General features: G+C 33.8%; 1 protein-coding gene across 1 annotated transcript in view; it reads left to right on the top strand.

The window, feature by feature from the left end:
• EXOC5 (exocyst complex component 5) overlaps positions 1-16573 on the top strand; it is a 51877-nt gene extending 35304 nt beyond the window's left edge. Inside the window, exons 13-18 of the mRNA XM_029238288.1 lie at positions 5685-5793; positions 9323-9443; positions 10630-10716; positions 12951-13059; positions 13253-13468; positions 14125-16573. Coding sequence (XP_029094121.1) covers positions 5685-5793; positions 9323-9443; positions 10630-10716; positions 12951-13059; positions 13253-13468; positions 14125-14313 — 831 coding nt within the window. The 3' untranslated portion in view covers positions 14314-16573. The remainder of the gene's footprint in view (positions 1-5684; positions 5794-9322; positions 9444-10629; positions 10717-12950; positions 13060-13252; positions 13469-14124) is intronic.
• The last annotated feature ends 6426 nt before the right edge of the window (positions 16574-22999 follow it).

The following is a 22999-nucleotide window of genomic DNA, read 5'->3' as shown; positions in this document are numbered from 1 at the left end:
CCATCCATGTTGCTGCAAATGGCAAAATTTCATTTTTTTTAATGGCTGAGTAGTATTCCCTTGTATATATATACCACATCTTCTTTATCCATTCATCTGCTGATGGACACGTAGGTTGCTTCTGTATCTTGGCAGTTGTAAATAATGCTGCTCTGACTATTGGGGTGCATGTATCTTTTGGAATTAGTGTTTTTGGTTTTTTTGGATATATACCCAGGTATGGAATTGCTGGGTCATATGGTAGTTCTATTTTCAGTTTTTTGAGGAACCTCCATACTGTTTTTCATAGTGGCTGTGCCAGTAGGAATGTTTACATTCCTACTAACATTGTACAGGGTTCTTTTTCTTCACATCCTTGCCAACATTTGTTGTTTGTAGACTTGATAGGCATTCTGTATGAGGTGTGACATGGTATCTCATTGTGGTTTTGATTTGCATTTCTCTGATGATCAGTGATGTTGAGCATCTTTTCATCTGCCTGTTGGCCATCTGTTTGTCTCCTTTGGAAAAATGTCTGTTCAGATTCTCTGCCCATTTTTTAATCAGGTTTTTTTTGGATATTGAGTTGTATGAGTTTTTTATATATTTTGGATATTAACCCCTTATCTTGCATATCATTTGCAAATATCTTTTCCCATTCAATATGTTGCCTTTTTGTTTTGTTGATGGTTTCCTTCATTGTGCAAAAGCTTTTTAAGTTTGATTGTGTCCCATTTGTTTATTTTTGCTTTTGTTTCCCTTTCCTGAGGAGACAGATCCAAAAAAATATCGCTAAGACCTATGTACTGCCTATGTTTTCTTCTGGAAGTTTAATACTACACTGTTTTGATCACTGTAACTATAAATCTTGAATCAGGTAGTGTGAGTCCTCTAACATTACCATAGAAAGCGTTTTCATATAAGTCTGATAATCAATTTTTCATTTTCTGGGGAAAAAAAGTTTGAGATTTTGACTGGAATTGCTTTGAATCTATAGTTCTGTTTGTGGAGAATTGACATCTTAGCAATATTGAGTTCTCAAATACAGTTGATTTTTATATGTTGATTTTGTACCTGCAACCTGACTAAACTCACTTACTCTAATAGCATTTTTTGTAGATTCCAGAGAATTTTCTGTATAGAATATCATGTTTTCTGCCAATAAAGTCAGTTTTACTTATTCCTTTCAATATAGATGCCTGTTGTTTTGTCTCTTGCCTTATTGCCCTGGTGAGAACATCCAATACAATGCTGACTCTAAGTGGCGAGAGCATATACCTTGCATTATTCTTTTTGTTTGTTTGTTTGTTTTTTAATCTTTTTTTTAAACATCTTTATTGGAGTATAATTGCTTTACACTGGTGTGTTAGTTTCTGCCATATAACAAAGTGAATCAGCTATACGTATACATATATCCACATATCCCCTCCCTCTTGCTTCTCCCTCCCACCCTCCCTATACCCTGCATTATTCTTGTCTTTATCATTAATATGATGCTAACTGTAGGTTTTTCTTTTTTTTAATTTTTTTTATTGATGTATAGGTTTTTAAATTTTATTTATTTATTTATTTATTTATTTATTTATTTTTGGTTGTGTTGTGTCTTCGTTGCTGTGCACGGGCTTTCTCTAGTTGTGGCGAGCAGGGGCTACTCTTCGTTGAGGTGCACAGCCTTCTCATTGTGGTGGTTTCTCTTGTTGCGGAGCATGGGCTCTAGGCGCGCGGGCTTCAGTAGTTGTGGCTCGAGGGCTCTAGAGCCCAGGCTTGGTAGTTGTGGTGCGTGGGCTTAGTTGCTCCGTGGCATGTGGGATCTTCCCAGACCAGGGCTTGAACCCTGTCCCCTGCACTGGCAGGCAGATTCTTGACCACTGCACCACTATGGAAGCCCCTATTGACATATAGTTGATTTACAATATCATGTAACTTTCAGGTGTACAGCACAGCGATATGTATACATATAAATATGTAACCTTATAGGTTATTACATAATATTGAATATAGTTCCCTGTGCTATACAGTAGGTCCTTGTTGGTTACCTGTTGTTTTTTTTGTGTGTGTGGTATGCGGGCCTCTCACTGTTGTGGCCTCTCCCGTTGCGGAGCACAGGCTCCGGACACGCAGGCTCAGCGGCCATGGCTCACGGGCCTAGCCGCTCCACAGCATGTGGGATCTTCCCAAACCGGGGCACGAACCCGTGTCCCATGCATCGGCAGGCGGACTCTCAACCACTGCGCCACCAGGGAAGTCCAGGTTATCTGTTTTATACATAGTAGTGTGTATATGTTAATCCGAGCCTCCTAATTTATCCCTCTCGCCTCCCGCTTTCCCCTGCGGTAACCGTAAGCTTGTTTTCTGTGTCTGTGAGTCTCTTTCTGTTTTGGAAATAAGTTCATTTTTACAGAACCTCCATACTGTTCTCCATAGTGGCTGCAATTTACATTTACCAATTTACATTCCCACCAACAGTGTAGGAGGGTTTCCTTTTCTCCATACCCTCTCCAGCATTTATTATGTATCGACTTTTTGATGATGGCCATTCTGACTGGTGTGAGGTGATACCTCATTGTAGTTTTGATTTGCCTTTCTCTAATAATTAATGATGTTGAGCATCTTTTCATGTGCCTCTTGGCCATCTGTATGTCTTCTTTGGAGAAATGTCTGTTTAGGTCATCTGCCCATGTTTTGATTAGGTTGTTGGTTTTTTTGTTACTGAGCTGCATGAGCTGTTTGTATATTTTGGAAATTAATCCCTTGTTAGTCGCATCATTTGTAAATGTTTTCTCCCATTCTGTAGGTTGTCTTTTAGTTTTGTTTATGGTTTCCTTTGCTGTGTAAAATCTTTTAAGTTTAATTAGGTCCCATTTGTTTTTCATAGATGCTGTTTATCAGATTGATGAAATTCTTTTATTCCTAGTTTTCTGGGTGTTTTTATAAGGATTAGATGTTAGACTTTGTCAAATGCTTTTTTTGTTGTTGTTCTGTTAATGTGGTTGGATTACATTGATTTCCAAATGTTAACTTTGCATTCCTTTGATAAACCCTATTGGTCATCATGTATTATCCTATTTATGTATGGTTGGATTAGGTTTGCTAAACTTTTGTTAAGAATTTTTGTGTTTGCCTTCAAGAGGGATATTGATGTATACATATTTTTTTCTTGTAATGTCTTTGTGTAGTTTTGGTATCAGGGTAATGTTTGCCTCATAGAATAAGTTGGAAAGTGTTCCTTCCTCTTCAATATTCTGGAAGAGTTTATGTAAAATTGGTGTTATATTTCCTTAAATATTTGGTAGAACTCACCAGTGAAGTCATTTGGGCCTGCAGTTTTTAACTTTGTGAGGGTTTTAAACTACAAATTAACTTCTCTAGTAGATATGGAGCTATTTTAGTTACCTGTTTCTTTTTAAGTGAGCTTTGGTAGTTTGTGTCTTTTAAGATTTGTATATTTCACACAAATTGTTGAATTTATTGGGATTAAGATGTTCATGGTATTGCCTTATTATCTTTTTTTATGGTCAATTGATTTTGTGTCTGAGTGTGTGATTTTTAATTGAAGTATAATTTGTTTACAGTGTTAAGTTTCTGGTGTATAGCAAAGTGATTCAGTTATATATACATAATATATATAATATATATATTTTTCAATATAGGTTATTACAAGATATTGAATATAGTTCCCTCTGCTTTACAGTAGGACCTTGTTGTTTATTTTATATATAGTAGCTTATTATCTTTTTAACATTTGTAGAATCTTTAGCGATGTCTCTTATTCATTTTTGATGATTGGTATTTTTTTGTGTGTGATCATTCTGGCTGGAGGTTTATCAGTTTTATTGGTTTCCCCAGAGAATCAGCTTTTGGTATCATTGACTTTTCTGTTTTCTGTTTTGTATTTCATTGATTTCCACTCTTTATTACGTCTTTTCCTTCTGCTTACTTGGGTTTCATTTCCCCTTCTTTTTCTAGTTTTTTAAGGTGGAGGTGAGACATTGATTAGAGACCTTTCTTATTTTCTAATATAGGCATTTAGTCTTATAAATTTCCCTTTAAGGTACTGCTTTAGCTGCATACCACAAATTTCAATTTGTTGTATTTATTTTCATTCAGTTCAGAATACTTTTAAATTTCCCTTTTGATTTCTTTTGGCCCAAGAGTGGCTTAGAAGTGTGTTATTTCATTTCCAGATATTAGGGGATTTTTTAGATGTCTTTCTGTTGATTTAAATTTGATTCCGTTGTGGTTAGAGGACATACTTTGTGCGATATGAATCCATTTTAAATTTATCAAGACTTGTTTTTTAGCCCAGAATTTGATTCATCTTGGTAAGTGTTTTATGAATACTTAAAGAAAATGTATATCCTGATGTTGTTGGATAGCGTATTCTATGAATATCAGTTAGGTCCAGTTGATTAACAATGTTGTTTATGTCTTTTATATCCTTACACATATTCAGTCTACCTCTTCAATGAGTTATGCATGAATGTACGGATGTAGAGAGGAGGAATGTGAAAAATTAAATTTATGCTTTGTGGCTTGCTAAGGGCATTTGTTAAGCATCAGTGAGCAAAGAAGGAAGGTGAGGGTTATGGTAGAGAGACTGATGAAGGGTAAAGGTTAAGATTGTATTAAGAAGACCAGGAAGGGAATTGAGTAATACCAAATTAGTATTTATAATCAGTAGAGATTTAGGGAATTTAAAGTGGGTTATGCACTTCAGTGCCCATTACTCTGAGAGTGGATCACAAATGGAGACTACAAATAGGCAACAATCAATTGATAAATAATATAGGAAGCAGTTATAAGAAGTTGAGAGGTAATTTTCTAACTTTTAAAGAGGGATTTAATTTTCTCAGCATAATTGCTAATAATTCCTTTACTAAGTAGTTAATCAGCAGCAGCAACATCAACATCAAAATGAAAATTTATTATTGTGAACCTATTATGTGCCAAACACTGAGCTAAAAATACCTTACATGCATTTTCATACTTTATTTTCACCTCAGGGCTAGGATATAAATACTATTAATATTATTCCTACCTTACAGATGAAGAAATTGAGGCTTGGTGGAGTTAAATAACATCTCAAGGGTTCACTCAACCAGGAAGTGATGAAAGTGGGATTTGAGCCTGTCGTATTTTATAGTGTGTCTGTTATTGATTTCCCATCCCCACCCTCCAATAAAATAAAGAATCCTTTTCGTTCTGAGTTTTACTAGAATAGCATTTGTTCATTTGGCGGCTCTCAAAATTCTTTTACTGTGACTCACAATAAGAAAGGCACTTTACATGGCAGTTGAGTGTACATTTATTATATGTATTTATGTGTGTGTGTATGTTATGTTTATATGTGTTTATTTCATTAAAACATATTTGGTTTTAATGTGTACTTTAGACATTATTTTCTATTGGGTCTCTCTTCTCTTCTCTCTTTCTTTCTTGTCACAGTCCACTAATGGGTTACAATCCAGGTCAGAAAAACATTGATCTAGTCTAAGCCAGGAGAGTTGTAGACAGACACGGAGCATTGTAACTGTATGTATATGAGAAAGGCATTTTGGGTGGGCAGGAAGAGTTTTAAGTTATCATTTTGATGCCTGAATACTGACTATGTCTTATACAAAGTTGATTGCTAAAAAAAAAGAAAAGTATTGCCTTTTTTTAAAGGTAAACTTGAGGAATGATGTATTTGGTTTTTGTTTTTAAAGCTCTCTGATCCTTCTGATTTACCAAGGAATGCCTTTAGAATTTTTACCATTCTTGTGGAATTTTTATGTATTGAACATATTGATTATGCCTTGGAAACAGGACTTGCTGGTAAGTGTATTTACTTGTGTTATACTTCGTGTTAAATTCCTTTGATCCTATTCGGTTAAACTATGCATAATGTTGTTTTATATATATTCAGCTCTATCTGTCGAAAGCAGTTCAGTGCAGCAAAATGCTTTTTGAGCTTCTGTAACAAGGATTTGTCAGATGCTAGAAGCTATAGAAAGACACAGTTCTCATATTGCTTACATTGACCAGGGCTACATGAGTCACTACAGTGAATGGAAGAATGTAATACAATGCTGTAAGCTATGAAATGCCAAAGGAGCAGAAATGGAAGTGACAGCAATTCTGGTTGAGACAGTTGAGTAAAGTAAGATTTAGAAAGGAAAGTAAGCCTTTTCAAAATAAGCCTGGAGAGGAATAGATTCATATAAAATTTTTTCTTTTATTTTTGGTCTTCTGGGTTTACTGGTATTAATAGGATAATAATGACTTCTTCTCTAAATTCCAGTCCCATTAATTCAGTTGCCTCCTTGACCTCTCTCACCTGTTCTGTGTGCATCTCAAATTTAATATATCCCAAATGAAACTCTTTATCTTCCACCTAAACTTCTTCCTTTCCCCTTCTTTTCCATGTCTTTAAAAGGCATTACTATTTACTGTTTGCTCAAGGCCCAAACCCCGGAGTTGTCATAATTCTTCTTTTCATCAAACCTGATAGCCAGTCTATCAGCAAATCCTGTCTGTATACTGCGAAACATAACTCAAATTCGTCTACTTTTCTCCATTTTTGCTGATGCCACCCTGATTTAAAGATTATCATCTCTATCCATTCCTAACTGGTCTCTTTGTGTACATTCTTACCTTTCCAAATAACTGACTCCATGTAACATTTATGTTATAAATTCAAGGGTCTTAAAATTTCTTGCTTAAGACCCTTTAGTGGTTTCCTGTTAGTCTTAGGGGAAAAACAACAAAAAACTCTTTATGAAAGTATAGCTTTTGATCTGGCCTCTTATATATTCATCTTCATCTCATATTGCATTTCCCCTCACTACCCCAGCCCCTTTGGTCTTCATTCATTTTCCTCACTCAGGTTCTTTGCACTTGGTATCTCCCTACCCCCCAATCCTTTTCCTTCAGCTCTTCTCATGTCTGGCTTTTCACCCTTCTGATCTTAGCTAAGGTGCTACCTTCTTAGAGAGGCCTTTGCTGATCGACCTAGCTAAAGTGACACCCCTTTCCCAGCCTAGTTACACATTATTTCATCATTGAATTAACTTTTTTCATAGCACTTGTTACAATGAAATTTTCACTTGTTAATATCTGCCTCACTCACCAGAATTCATTCATTGAACACATGCTTATTAAGTCCTTAACCTTGTACTCATGCAGCTTACATTCTTGTGGAAAAGATAGACAAATGACTAGTAAGTGCAATGAATAAAAATAAAATTGAGTAAGGAATAGAGAATAGTAATGGGAGGTAGGATGGGGAATTCAGGGGCAGAGGACTTTTTTAGAAAGGCTGGTCAGAAAAGGCCTCTCTGAGGAGACATGAACCAGAGAGCTGAATGAAGTGAAGGAGTAAATTGAATATTTGGAGAAAGAGTATTTTAAGTAGAGAGAACAGCATGTAAGTTCTCTTGAATAGTGAACTTCACGGGAATCTTACCTGTCTTAAGAATCTTATCTGTCTTAATTGCCATTATAGGCTAGCACCTAGAAAGCACAAAGCACATGCTCAAAAATGTTTGTATATAACTTCATTCCATAAAGTTTCTAAGGTTAAGCAAAATTACCCATAATTCAGTAACCTTGTGGTTTATTCTTACTCTTTTTTTTTTTTTTAACCTGCAGGACATAGATAAGCATTTGTAGCCTGCTTCCCCCCCTACTCCACCCAATACAGCAGAAACTTGACATCAAGTATTTAACATTTGCCATTTACAAATAAGCTAATGTGGTTATTTGTATTGGGATAATAATATCCACCTCAAAGATGTGAAGATTAAAGAAGATAATAAAAAAGTAACATGAATTTGATTCTATATGGTATGAAGGAGTTGTTCTTTACCTAGTATGGAAGCCTAGCTTATTCATTTTAATAGCAGTATTCATAATTTGGAAGGGCTTAAAAAATTTCCTGGTAGGATGAGAATGTCCCTTATACTCATAAACATTTTCCATGCAGCTATTTAGTTAGTACATACTGCTGTTATTTCTAATGATTTTACAAAATTCTGTCATGCATATATATTATAAAGTTAACCACCCCCTATTATTAGACACCTTGGATCTTTTCAGCAATTTAGTAGTATAAATAATGCTACAGTGAACAATTGTAGAGCTTAAAGTGTTTTCCTTATTTTGAATTATTTTCTTTGGATAAAATTCTGGAAGTGAAATTACCAGATCAAAGTGTATTGCAAATTAAAAAAATTTTTATACGTATAAACGATTTTCCTAAGGGTTTTTTTCCCACTAATCTATACTGCTGCTGGCATGTATGATTATACCAGCTATTCTGCACACCACTAAATATTCTTTAAAAATTTTAATAATTTAGTGGTTAAAAATGTACATCACTATTGCCTTTTCATGTCTTTCATTAATAGCAAGGATTAGTATTTTCTACATGTGTATTGACTTTATTTTTTTCTCTTGTAAATTTGTGTGGGAGCCTTTAATTTTCTTATCAGTTGGTGATTTTGTCGTTTATGGGAAAATAAAACACCTTTATTTTCCATTTTTAAAACTTTGAAAAAAAATCCTCCTCCTGTAAAGAACTCTAGGTATTAAACTTTTGTTTTCTCATTTTCTGTGAGTATTTTTCCTAGCCCCTTATGTCTTTGAACTTTAGCTAGAAACATAAATGTCTGTGGTTAGTAGGGACCTTAGAGTTTAACTATTACTCTCTTACAAGAGAGGAAGCAAACCTGGAGAGATCAGCTGTCTGTTTTGGGGTCAGAATGTGAAGTGGCTTGAATACAGTGCTGAAAATCTGGAATTTATTATTTTGACAGTGAGGAGACTTTGAATTATTTTTGAGGAAATAGTAGAGAACATGGTGAGTGAAATATGTTAAATACATTATTATGGCAACAATATATAGCATAAAAGATAAGGAGATTTGAACCAGGATACTAATAAGAAAATTATTTTAACTGTTATCAGAGGTAAAGAGGCCTGGTTATAAGAAAAATAGTTATAAGAAAAATGGTAGAAGCGTATTCATGGCTCATGAATCATTGCGCATAAGAGGGCAGAAAAGGGAAGGAGAAGGTATAGTCCAAGATGATTCATTTATTGATTGATTTATTTATTTTTTATCTCCACAAATAATGAAGACTTGAGTAGATAGTGAAAATTTGGATGTAAAAACTTTGGATGAATTTTATTAAATTATTAACAAGCTTAATTTTACTCTTCTGTCCACAAAAATTATTGCTGATTTAATGAAACAGCAGTTACTTTTATGCATGTTGTATATATAAAACCACATTCTTTTTTCTGTTGCTTACATGAATTTCTTTAATATGATTCTAACATATCACATGCCTTCCAACTTTAGGAATTCCTTCTTCAGATTCTAGGAATGCAAATCTCTATTTTTTGGATGTTGTGCACCAGGCCAATACTGTTTTTCATCTTTTTGACAAGCAGTTTAATGATCATCTTATGCCACTAATAAGGTTAGTCAAATTGTCTGATTTTCATTGGTGTTACAATGAATATTATAGTATTCTACTTCTTGTTAAAATTTAAAAGTAATAGATGTTCGTTAAAACATAAACAGGAACAGGAGAAATAAGTAAAAGCCCTTTTCCTCTTCCTTGCCTTCCTGTTTTCCTTCTGTGGTATTAATTTTGGTTTACTGAATGTGTCATAAACCTAAATCTGATATGAAAGACAACTTCTAGCTTGTTCCCATTTATTATAATAAAAAGATGTACAATAACAATTTTATGAGATTAATAGGACAGGTTTTGATGAGGCATTAAATGAGGTTTGGTTTATATCTTCCTATCAATTTATGTGAACTTTTAAAGCATGTAAGGATTAAATAAGGTAGTGTATATGTGAACGTGATTTTTAAAATTGTATGTGTAGTACTATAATTAAAGAGGATGAATATTCATATAGAAGATAAAATTCTAGACATTTTTTATAAACGTTGATATGCCAAGAAATAATTAGTCTAGAAATGATCTCAAAGATAAAGATTACTTGTGATCCCTGAATCACATTTTGAAAGGAAATTTACTTTTTAAAGAGCTCTAATGTCACATAACAAAGAATTCACGTAATTATTAGGGTTGCATATTCTTTAATATTTTGGATGTTTTTTGACATTTAGGTAATATTCAGAAGGTAAATATGGCTACCAAGTTGGTTTTGTTTTTCGTTTTTTTTAATATAGGAAAGCTAAATACAATTGAATTGGGTGTTAGTCTGCAAATTTTAATTAGTATAATTTGCGATATTCTCAAGACTTTGTGATTTTTCTTACTGAAATACCAGAAATTTAATTAAAAAGGAAACCACATAATTTCAGAATTTCAAAATCACATATTTATATTCTAAAGGGATGTCTCCTCACAGATGAAAGTAATAAATCTAAATCCTCCTCTTCCTTCTCTTTTAACGGGTTAATTTTTCCTAGCATGACTATTGTAATGAATTGGGCATAGTGAATACTAAATAATTACTTTACTATTTATATGCTTCTTGGATTGGGGAGCAAATTAAAATAATGTGTGTGTGTGTGTGTGTGTATGCATGTGTGTAGGTATATAGCTATACACATATGCCTATGAAAAACTGTTAGAATTGTAAGGCTACTAATGTGATCTTTTTCCCCCTTTAAACATTCAATAGCTCTTCTCCTAAGTTATCTGAATGCCTTCAGAAGAAAAAAGAAATAATTGAACAGATGGAGATGAAATTAGATACTGGCATTGACAGGCAAGTTGTTAGTTTTACTATTTCTCTTGCATTTTTGTTGTTGTGTTTATTTTTTTATTAAAAAAATTTTTAACCTCTTTATTGGAGTATAATTGCTTTACAATGTTGTGTTAGTTTCTACTGTATAACAGAGTAAATCAGTTATATGTATATGTATATCCCCATATCCTCTCCCTCTTGTACCTCCCTCCCACCCTCCCTATCCCACTCCTCTAGGTGGTCACAAAAAGCACCGAGCTGATCTCCCTGTGCTATCTCTTGCATTTTTTTAAAATTGTAAAAACACCATTGTAACAACATGAAAATGATTTTCAGAGAAGAAGAAAGTCCATTTTAATTCCACCATCCTGCTATAACGTTTGATTTTACTTTTACATATTGCTTTCATCTTTATTAGAATGTTGTTTTTATTGCCTTCCAGGTTTATTATTTATGGAAGTCAGTATGTTTAGACTTACTTTTAAAGCAGATTCTATTTAATATTTTTTTTTGTAAATGCCCCCTCCTACACATACACACACACACCCTCTCGCTCTCCCTCTCTCCAAACTCCTTAAAAATGGTATGTAACATAGAAGATTTTATTTTCAGTTAGAACTGTCAGGCTAATATCTGAAATGCTTTAAATAAATTTACTGATTTTCTAAAAGTAACTTCCATTAAGTGAATGCAGACTCTACATTCAAAAAAATTTTTGTAATGTTTATTGTAGTTAATTACCTGTTCATAATATGGAGCAGTGAATCTCTGTCTTTTGAGATGATAGTGGGCATTTATTTATTGATGATGATAATAGCTACTATTTGGTTTGGCCAGAAAGTTTGTTCGGGTTTTTGTAACATGAAAAACCCGAACGAACTTTTTGGCCAACTCAATATTTATCAAGAATTTGCAGACTTCCCTGGTGGCACAGCGGTTAAGAATCTGCCTGCCAACTCAGGGGACACAGGTTTGAGCCCTGGTCCGGGAAGATCCCACATGCCGCGGAGCAATGAAGCTTGTGTGCCACAACTACTGAGCCCGCGAGCCACAACTACTGAGCCCGCGCGCCACAACTACTGAAGCCCGCGCGCCTAGATCCCGTGCTCCGCAACAAGAGAAGCCACCACAATGAGAAGCCCATGCACCACAATGAAGAGTAGCCCCTGCTCACCGCAACTAAAGAAAGCCCATGCACAGCAATGAAGACCCAATGCAGCCAAAAATAAATAAATGAATAGATAAATAAATAAATTTATTTAAAAAAAAAAAAGAATTTGCTATGTGCCGGGCACAGTACAAGAATCTTTACCTGTATAATTTCATTTATTAAGTAGGAAATACTATTCCCATTTTACAGGTGAGGAAATGAAAGCGTAAAGAAATGAGGTAGTTTGCTCAAGATCATAATGCTGGATATTTGGGACTCAAATTCTAAAGCCCACGCTACTAGGTTTGGGCATATTTTTATTTACTGTAATTCTCCTCCTTTCTCTTCTATTCAAGAAAACATATTTGAATATAAGTTAGTTACAGGAACTGTAACCCTTAATATCTTTGTCTTTTGCCAATCTATTATCCTTTCCCAGCTTTATTTTATTCATTGTTGTGCTTAGATTGCTTGGTCCATCTCTTTAATTACTCCCTCGTAATTACCCTAAAATTTATTTCCTTTAACCATAATTATCTTACAGATCCTAAAATCTGGATTAATGCAGACTCTTTTATTCCCATAACCGGATGGCTGATTGCTGTTGGAGAATGCCACATAACTCAAACATTATTTGTGCCATTACAAACACATACTCTCATTTCTCAACTGAGTCTTCAGTACCACTTGTTCAGCCTCCTGCTTGTCCTTAGACTGTGAAACTCGGGTTCTTCTCACCTGTTCTTCTAAACTTTGGCCATTCCTCATAAGCCCCTCTATCTTACTGCCTTCCTAAGCATTCTCCAAATATAGTTGTTAAGGAAACAAATTAGTGACAGTCTTCTAAGATCTTTAAGATTTCCTTAAATAGAGTAATGGGCAAATGAATCTTTGCCCTGTGTTTTGAGCAGGAAGCTAATAAAACTAAGAGGTCTTTGATGTCAAGACCTAGAATTTACTTTTTTAAAATCTAAAGTATACCCATAGTAAAATAGTCTCATGGTGACATGAAATGAAATAATTTAATTTATTATAAATAATATAAATAAAAGTAAATATAAAGTAAATTAAATGGATCAAATACATGGTGTTCTCAATTCTCTAGGACATTAAATTGTATGATTGGACAAATGAAGCATATCTTGGCTGCAGAACAAAAGAAAACAGATTTTAAGCCAGAAGATGAAAACAATGTTTTGATTCAGTATACTAATGTGAGTAAAATGATTCAGTATGCTACTAAGAATATCTGCTTTGTTTGTACTTTTGTTAACATTTCATTGATGTATCTTATTCTCCACGTTTTTTTATTTTATACTTAGAGATTAATGAGAAACTATATGTATTTTCCCCTTAGCTAAGCTGATACACATTTCTATGTAATAAGTATAGAAAAAATTTTTACAGGCCTGTGTTAAAGTCTGTGCTTATGTAAGAAAACAAGTGGAGAAGATTAAAAATTCCATGGATGGGAAGAATGTGGATACAGTTTTGATGGAACTTGGAGTACGTTTTCATCGACTTATTTATGAGCATCTTCAACAATATTCCTATAGTTGTATGGGTGGCATGTTAGCAATTTGTGATGTTGCTGAATATAGGAAGTGTGCCAAAGACTTCAAGGTATGTATTCACAAATATCAAACTTGTAAATAGGTTCAAGAACATAAGTCAGATCATAAAAAATGTGTACTGACTTATAATCATCAGTGAAAATTTTATAACTTTTGTTGACATTGTAGTGAAACAGATCTAACATTTCCTAACTGAAAAAGTATTGTTGCAGTCATATTTTCAATATTAACACATTTTTGCTTTGAGCTTTATTTTAGACAAGGCCATATTTCAGTTCCATAGTCCGAATGACCTTATTAAATAACGCCCGTGACTAATGCTGCATATATCAGATATCAGGAAAATATGTTCTTTCTTCATGTACCTTTCTCTGAAATCAGTTTCCCTTAATGTTTAAATTATTTAAGAAACCTGCTAAATCAATGATAACTAATTCTAGTTTACAAAAGTATAAGTGATTATTACTATTTAAGAAAATTGGCATAATATGAATCTTTTCAAAAAGATTATAGTGAGTTTTATAATGTCTGAAATATTTGAGTTTTAACGCTTCAGGAACTTTAAAAAATTCTGACATTGAACTCTCCATCATTAGTTAAGTCCTGAATAACAGTACGTAAGTGAGAAGAATTTACAAACTGATTGTAAAACTAAACATTATCTTGTTTCAATGTTATTTTTTTCCTTCCCTTATCTCAATTCAGATTCCTCTGGTATTACAGCTTTTTGATACTCTGCATGCACTTTGCAATCTTCTGGTAGTAAACCCAGATAATTTAAAGCAAGTCTGCTCAGGAGAACAACTTGCTAATCTGGACAAGAACATTCTTCACTCCTTCGTACAACTTCGTGCTGACTATAGATCTGCCCGCCTTGCTCGACATTTCAGCTGAGGTTGAATTTACAAGGGCAGTGTGTTGTACTTCAGCAGGCCTTGGTTGATAGAAAGCACAGGTGGTTTCTTATGACACAGCCAACATTTTATTGATAAATGACTGTTTAGAAAAACAGCAGCCATACTTACCCTTGAGATTTTATTTGAAATTTGGACACTACTAAGCATATTTTGCTCTTTTCCCTTAAGTTGGACTTTAATTCCGTTTTTGAACTTATAAATTTGAAACTCTGTAAAGCTATATGTCATTGTTTTCATCCTGGGAAATGTTAGTGTCAGAAGGCAAATGAGATGTTACCAGTGTTCTGGTTCATGTTCTTTAACATAGTCCATTGGGAAATTTCACCATCCTGTTTTGCACTAAAGATGGGTAAAATCCAGCAAAACTACATTTATTATTTATCAATTTTCAATGACCTTTTCAGCACTGGTAATTGTGAATCAGGTTATTTTAGGTTTTTCTAGAGAACTTTTTGCTTCTTTCAGAAGGTTAATTAACAATTGGGCATAATTTTTGTAGTTGGTTGATTGGATTTTTCTGAGGTACAACAATAATACTATTCCAAGAAAAATGTTATAAACAAAACTAAAATGATGAAATGTTTTATGTAGGTATTAGCAGTGGATCAGAATACATCTGCTTTCGGGGTAAAAAAAAAAACTTAAATGTTTACAATTTCTTATTTGGTAAACAGATTTTTAAGCCAATGCTAGCAAGAAATTAATAAAATTACCTTATTTTATATTTTGCTTAAGATAAGGTGGAAGATCTTAATTAAAGGACCATATTTATTCATTATTTTAATATTACAAGGGAAGTAAAAAAATGAGGTATGGTCTAAATGGTGCATATGAGAAGTATTGACAGTGTTTAGCAACAATGCAGTCCTTTAAGATTTCTACCTTTATGCAAAACTGGAATAAGATGGAATGGCTAAACATGCAGGTAGTCTTCTATTTTAAGAGGAATTGGGAATTGATAGTTAGCATTATATTCTAAGTCTCGAGATAAACTTTGCAAGGACTAGTTGCTTTTTAAATCTATAGTTTCTGTCATTACCTTTTTCAGGGCATTTCTGAAGCGATTCCTACTGAATGTAGTTAATTGAATTGGCTTAATATGGTGGCATAATAAATCACTTATAAAATTTTAAACATCAAGCAGAAATTTAGAAATATCTTTACTCTAAAAACTATAAACTTGCTCTGTGAGAATGCATTCTTAGCTATATGTAGTGTTTCAGCTTTCATTGTGTTTTTCATAGTCTTCAGGAACAGATAAACTTTAATGTTCAACTCATTCTTGACTTTTCTTTTTCCTTTAATGTAGGCTTTTGGCCTAATTTTGGAAAACTAATTTTAAGAATATGTTTCTGGGGCTTCCCTGGTGGCGCAGTGGTTGAGAGTCCGCCTGCCGATACAGGGGACACGGGTTCGTGCCCCGGTCTGGGAAGATCCCACATGCCGCGGAGCGGCTGGGCCCGTGAGCCATGGCCGCTGAGCCTGCGTGTCCGGAGCCTGTGCTCCGCAACGGGAGAGGCCACAACAATGAGAGGCCCGCGTACCGCAAAAAAAAAAAAAGAAAAGAAATATGTTTCTGAATGTTCATCAGCTTTACCCAAACTTCCAGGTCCAGAGCGAGCTAGCTACTGTTTAAGTTACTATTGACTGAATTTTCTTCATTTTCTGTTTAGCCCAGTGTTATCAGGGTAAGCAAGAGAAATGAAGTATGCCAACTTTTGTCAAAGCATTTTAGGAAATTGTGGCAGCTTTAGAAGGCTGTCTAATTTTCTATTCCTTAGCCAAAGGAAAGCCAGAACAGGTTTTGGATACTAGAGAAAGTCATATGCTTGTACTATTGCCATTTTAGAAAGCTCTGATGTGAATTCAAATTATACCTCTGTTACTTAAAGCCAACAATTTTAAAGCAGTAGTTTTACTGGCCACTTGAACTCTTTGTACACAGTGTCAATTTGTAAAAAAATAAAAAAGGGAAAAAAATATCAAATAAAACATGAGAGAACACTTTAAGACTTCCAAATCAGAAAAGTGCTTCAAATTATTTTGTTTGGATTAATTTTTTAAATGTAAAACATATATTTGTTGCTTAGATATTTTATTATTATTTCCATGTTTGAGTTCTGTGCAATATTTTCCATTATGTCCATTGACAGGACAGTAACAAAGAAAACTTTGTCATAAGTGACTACTTAATTTAAAGTGTTAACATTAATGCTCAATAAACAAATTCCCTGCAATTGTTTTTTTTTTTTATTTCACTCCATTTTTACATTTTGAGGACATCCATACTGAATTTTATAAATTATTTTTTATTTAAATTTTTAAGATGTTTCTTATTTTTCATAGCATAGGTCTTCCTTTTTAAGCAGAAAAATACTTGACTATATAATCAAAATTAGAAACAGATTGTCTTTCTCTAAGAAAAAAAAATTTGTTATATAAAGCAGTATGCATTCTTTGCATTCATTGTATTTCATTTTGAAAGTATTTTTCATATTAATGGACACTACAAAATTCTCAAAATATATGGCTCAAAAGAGATGGTCAATAAGTAAAATGTTTTTCATATGCACATGGTAAAATTTTAGGTAGCAATAATGGAACTTTGTATATCAGTAACTTTAGTCAACATTTGAATAAAGAAAATCTTAATAATTTTCCGTAGTTTCACATGAGCTAACATGAAATGTTTAGATAATGTTTTGAAATTGAAAATAGACTCTTAAGCACTGCGTTTTTAGAAAATGCAGAAACACTCGATAAAAAGCTTGAGTGTATTATGTTTTCATAACACAGAAAGTGAAATACAGAACACAGGTTTAAGAAGGAAGTCTAACTTCTATAAGTTATGATATTGAAAATGACAGCTAACCAAAGTAGCTGAATACTTCTTATGAGGAATTGTTAAATAATGGCTGGTTGCATCTTTAGACAGTTGGTTATCTGACTATTTCAAGGCAGTTATTAGTAGCCTCATTTTGAATATCGCCATGTTTGCAAGTCCCTAGCACCTTTCTTGTTTTAAGAAGAGCTTCTAAGTAAGTTAATTCATGGTATATTTTAGACCATCCCTTTCCTTTCACTTTAAATATATCACTCTCTGAATATCAGCCTTCTCACTCACCATAAAATAATTTAATTAGCCAGTAGATCGACTCAAAGTGGAGAATTTACTGCTTCCTTAAAATGCCTTTTTCTCATCTATGATGGTGAAATATTTACATCTATCTAGATAAAGAGATTTTTGTTTTTGAAATGCCACAAAACCCATTAAGGTGGTCATGTTTATGAAGTAGTGCTTAAGGCATGCTTGAACTGCACGTGAGAGTAAGTTCGTTCCCTGGGTGCATAATTTGTTAGTGACTTTAAAAGCTCAGATCTGGGAGTTTAACTTTTTTTTTTTAATACAAAAATATTCTATGTATTACCGTTTATTGCCCATTGACTCAGAAGTATGACATATTTTCTGGAAGCATAGTGATTTCTAGTGGAGAATTTGACATATGAAGCATTCTGAGCTTTCATCCAATTAGTTTAACTATATTCAGTCCCTGTAGTACTTCTCTCTGCTTGAAGAAGTCTGTCCTGAAATACGTTGTGTACTTTGGAGGAAAAGACCAGTCCATATTGTTACTGTAAATAATTCTACCTAAAGTAAAAATAGCATTTAAAAATTTTTGATGCATAATAAAGTATAGCTATATTTATTGACTTTAGTCCCATGCACTATGCTAAGCCCTTTACATACATTATCTCATTTGGTTTCAAAGGAGCCCTAGGAGTAGGGTACTGTTATTTCCATTTGACAGCCCCCGTGCACAGAAAGTTTTAAGTAGATCTGCTCAAGGTCTACAGCTAAGTAAAAGACTCAGATAGAAACCTGAATGTTTCTCACACTTTATCTTCTATACACTATTCTCCTTATGCAACATAAAATATTGTTTGATAGGCTCATTAGTTTTGCTTAGTCTAATTTTCTTTTCATCCAATGTTTGGTTCTCGTTGTAGTGTTTAGATTATGAAGTTGAGATACAGGGCTAATACCTAATTTACTGTTAGACTTTTTCGTAATGTGTCCGGTGTGTGGTCATACTTTTATAAAATTTGGTTTTTAAAATTTTATAAGTGGTCATGAAATTTTAATTGAATATTAAGTGTGTACCTACTAGAAATCTTTCCATCAAAAAGTTCTTTAGTGAGTTATTTTGCATAATCATAATACTGTTTGAGTAATAATTTTTGCAACAGAAAGACTTCAGGTATTTTGTACCATATTTTGTAACATGGGAGTGAATGACAACTCTACCTTGAAAGATATGAAGAAATCAGTATTTCTACCTTCAAAAACAGACTATTTTACTGTCACAAGTTTGCCAATTCTGTTGTTTATTTAGTGCATTGGTAGTTTTAAATGGCTAATGCTGGAGTGAAAACATGGAGAAAAATGTACTCAATGTATTAGCAATAGGGGTCATTTTTATGTAATCAAATATTGCATATTTAATCTTTTTAAAATTGCCTTAACTCTTAACTTTTATTCTTACCACTGATCAATCTTTCTCTTTCCAAATTTAGGGGAGAAACAACCCTCAAGTGTATATAGGAGAGAAACCTGACACATTAGAGAGTAAGAATTTTAATTGGTGATTTGAAGCAGCTGGGTTGATAACCCTGTGCTTAACAAGACTGATATTTTTAAACTAGGCCCTGTATACTTTAACATTGTTATCTGGGAGGTAACACTAAACTTCAGTTCTTGTGATTAATAACACTTTTGTGGTGGAGAGACAAGTAATTAACTATACTTGCTCATTTTCTAAGTGGTTTAGAAGGTTACAGTCTGCCTCACCATACAAAGCTAATTTAAATATGAATATATAACAGTCATACTCCAAACAGCAAACAAGCTCAGAGGAAAGTCATTTATTCAGAAGGCATAGATTTGCACTAGACAGCAGTGATGCATTACAAATATATAATTATTTTTACTAATATTTGAGCAGGTGGAATGGATTAGAACATGGTCAACATTATGCTGCTGCTAACATGTATTTTCCTATATTAATATGTACTGTGCAACATGTATTAAAATTGTCAATAATTCATTTTAGCCGAGACACTAATATTTATATTACTGTGTTGAAGAGACAGTATCCAACTGAGCCACTTTTAATTTAAAAGTCTGAAACTGGAATTAAGTTTACTTTCAAAAACCACTTAAATTACTTTATAATCACTGGAAGGTCAATAAAACATAGAATTATCAGTGATTGGTCACTTAATAGGAAGAAGTATGGAGGGGTAAGAATAGGGATAAGAATCTGGAATGAGTTAAATTAAGTTTTATTTATACTCAGATGAGTGACTTCCTTTTGTTTTCACCATTGGCAATCTTAAATGAAGGAAAATGTCTTTCTTCCAGAGTATCTTCATATTAATAAACTAAGTTTGAAGATTGGATGGAACCAACTCCAAGGAATTAATCTCCAATGGTGGACTTTCAGATTTTTTAGATTAAACTTTGAGAGGTAGGAATCCTTCTTGATGCCCCTGTAATCTTAAATAGGCAGGCGCCTTGGAATGGGGCCATCCCTTTTTACCTGCCTGTCATTTTAATCTTTATACTGTGGGTAAATTTGGTTTCTTTGAACTCTGGCATTTTGTGGTGGTGGTCTATCAAACCTGCAGCTTTTTGCTATAGAGAATATTATCCAAATAGAATCTGGACAATGCTGAACTAAAGCAAACTGTGAAACTACCTCTTAAATATATTGTTTGCAAATGCTGTGTGCTAGAGGATTCACATAAAATTATATGAAAATACTTTATAACGAATAATACTAAGTGCCTCTATATTAGGATTCTTCAGAATGTATTTTCAATTTTTGCCACAAGGGGGAGAAGTTATTTTTATAGTAATACTTACAAACATTTTTGTTTGATAAAAATAGAACTCACATAGCTTCTCTCTACTGAACAGCACCTATGAACATGTCACTATCCTAACTAACAGGAAGAGTGTGTGAGTATGTGTGTGTTTAAGATTCTGAAAGTCATGTGTGAGAAGAATTTCTGGGTGAATTAATGACACAAAACTAAAACAGTTTTGAAGACCATATATGTGCACAGTGGACCCAGGAACTGGACAGACTTCGTCATTAAAATTGTTTTTTTAATCATTGAATTCCTTTATCAGCTCTTTAAGAATAATAAGAATCTATTGATTCATTTTTTTGCTTTCTGCTTTTTAAAGAAAAATTTTCGAAACAATCTCTAACTTACAGAAAGGTTGTAAATATGGTACAAATAAAATTTTGAGAGTAAGTTTGAGAGTACACTTTGAGAGTAAGTTGCTGTCATGATGCCCCATCACCCTGCAATACTTTTGTATTTCCAAAGAGAAGAAATTCTTCTATATAGCCACAATACAACCATCAAAATCAGGAAATTAACATTGATATATTACTGCCATCTAATCCTAAGACCCCATTCAGGTTTCACCAGTTGTCCCAATAATGTTTTATAAGGATCCACTTCAAAATCATGTGTTGTCTTGGGTTGTGGTGTCTCTAGTTTCTTTCACTCTGGAATGGTTCTTCAGTCTTTCCTTGACTTTTACTACCCTTGGCACTTTTGTAGATTATAAGCCAGTTATTATGTAAAATGTCCCTAAATTTGGTTTATCTGTTTCCTCGTGAATAGATTCCAGTTGCTTTTTTGTCAGGGGTATTACAAAAGCAATTCTGTGTTCTCATTGCATCCTATGAGGTAGTGCACAATTTCAGTGCACTATTTCTGATGATACTCATTTTGATCACTTGCTTAAGGTACTACCTATCAGGCTTCTTCACTGTAAAGTTACTTCCTCCCTTTGTAAGTATTTTGTGAGGAGGTCGTTTGAAGCTATGTATATATCCTCCTGAAATCAAAATTTCAGGTTATTAATATCTGTGAATTCACGGTTTTCTAGTCAATGGATTATAATCTGTTATTTATTTTGAATCTCAAATCATTCCCCGTTTGGTCAATGGGAGCCCTTTCAAGTTGGCGCCTGTGTCCTTTGACAAGTTGCCATCATTTTTTAAGTACTTTCTTACATTTGGGCACACAGGTTTCTCCAAACTTACCTTGTACTTGCCTGCCCCATCTTTGGAATCAGCTGTTTCTCTGCCTTTTAGTGGAAATTGGTATTTAGAAACTACAATTTGTGCATGAGATGTGCTTATAATTGAGATATCGGTGCCACACTCCTTCTCAGTGGATGGTGCTCTAGGGCTTTATGTGTGTATATACGTGTATATGTTTTAAATTTACATACACATACACTTTACTGTGTGACACCCTTTTCACCTCATTTGAGCTCCAGTACCCCATATTGTATTTCTCTCTTCCCCCATGCAGGAGGGGGACTTCCTCACTCCACTCAGCGTCTGAGGCTTTGGCTTTAGGACAGGTTGGGCGAATGAAAACAGTCATTACAGAAAACATGTAAAGATTTTAAAAATCTAAATAAAAATTACTCATAATTTCAACATTCAGAAACAACTTTTTTTTTGGTGTATTTTCTTTTATTGTAGTGATCAAATTAATAAAGCTGAATTGAGAAGGGTAAAGTGTTTATGCCAAAAACACAAGGCTTATATTTTAAGGAATTAAATTTGAAATCATATCATATGTTTTTCTATAATACGTGGCCTTGCTACTATGAGTAGTTGTTAATTAATGATAAAGTACATCAGAGAAACTGATTCTGAGAAAGGAAATCTGACCATTAAGGACTAAATACCAATAGGATGTTGGTACTCTATTGCTAATAAAAGTCAAAGAAAAAATGATCATAAAATTGTTTTGTAGGCCAGCAAATAAAAATATATTTAAGATCAGCTTTATATGAGAAAGGAGTCTGTATCTAGACTGGATTTAATACATCTTAAACTTCGTTTGAAATAGGAGTCTATATATGGGCAAAGTACTTAATCCTCAGTTTCCTTGTTAGTGCTCTATGATCACTGCTAAGGCTAAAATTCTGTAATTCCAAATGCAGGCATTCTGTTGAGAATGTATAGTGATGTCAGAAATGGATTAGCTTAAGAAGTCATGTCTGAGCCCACTGAGAGTATCTGAGAGCTAGATCCTCCTCCAGTGCTGCCAGCTTTCAGTGACCGTATACCACTTTGATTAAGAGCTAAGGCTCTTGAATCAGACAAATGGCAGATGTGCATCTTGGCTTTGTCACTTGCTAATTATGTGACCTTGTGCGAGTGTTGTCAAGTGGGGAGAAAAGACATTTGTGGTTTTCATCCTCACCACTTCTATCAGCTTTTTGAAGGTATTTCCAGTCCTATGTGGGATCACCTCATTGGCTCATTTTTCATCTGACCAACATTTATTGAAATGTTGTCCTTTGTCCGGTACTGTATTAGAAGTTAGGGATATTAAGATTAAGTAATAAGATCGTGCCCTCAAGAGTGTAGCCTAGTGAGAAAGTTAATGTATGCAACCAAAGATTGTATTCTATAATAAGTGCTATAACAGTAGCATGGAACCAAGTACTGTGAGAATCCACAGGGAGCTGTTACTAAATTTGTGGGCTGGTGGGGAGGGTAGATAATTAAAACTATTAAAGTTACCTTTTATTAAACACCTATTATGTGTCAGACACC

Source organism: Monodon monoceros, unplaced genomic scaffold, assembly GCF_005190385.1.
Source record: "Monodon monoceros isolate NGI ecotype Baffin Bay Population unplaced genomic scaffold, NGI_Narwhal_1 Super_Scaffold_21, whole genome shotgun sequence".
Classification (NCBI taxonomy): domain Eukaryota; kingdom Metazoa; phylum Chordata; class Mammalia; order Artiodactyla; family Monodontidae; genus Monodon; species Monodon monoceros.
The sequence above is the reverse complement of the archived record's forward strand: the minus strand, read 5'-3'. Positions and strand labels throughout refer to the sequence as shown.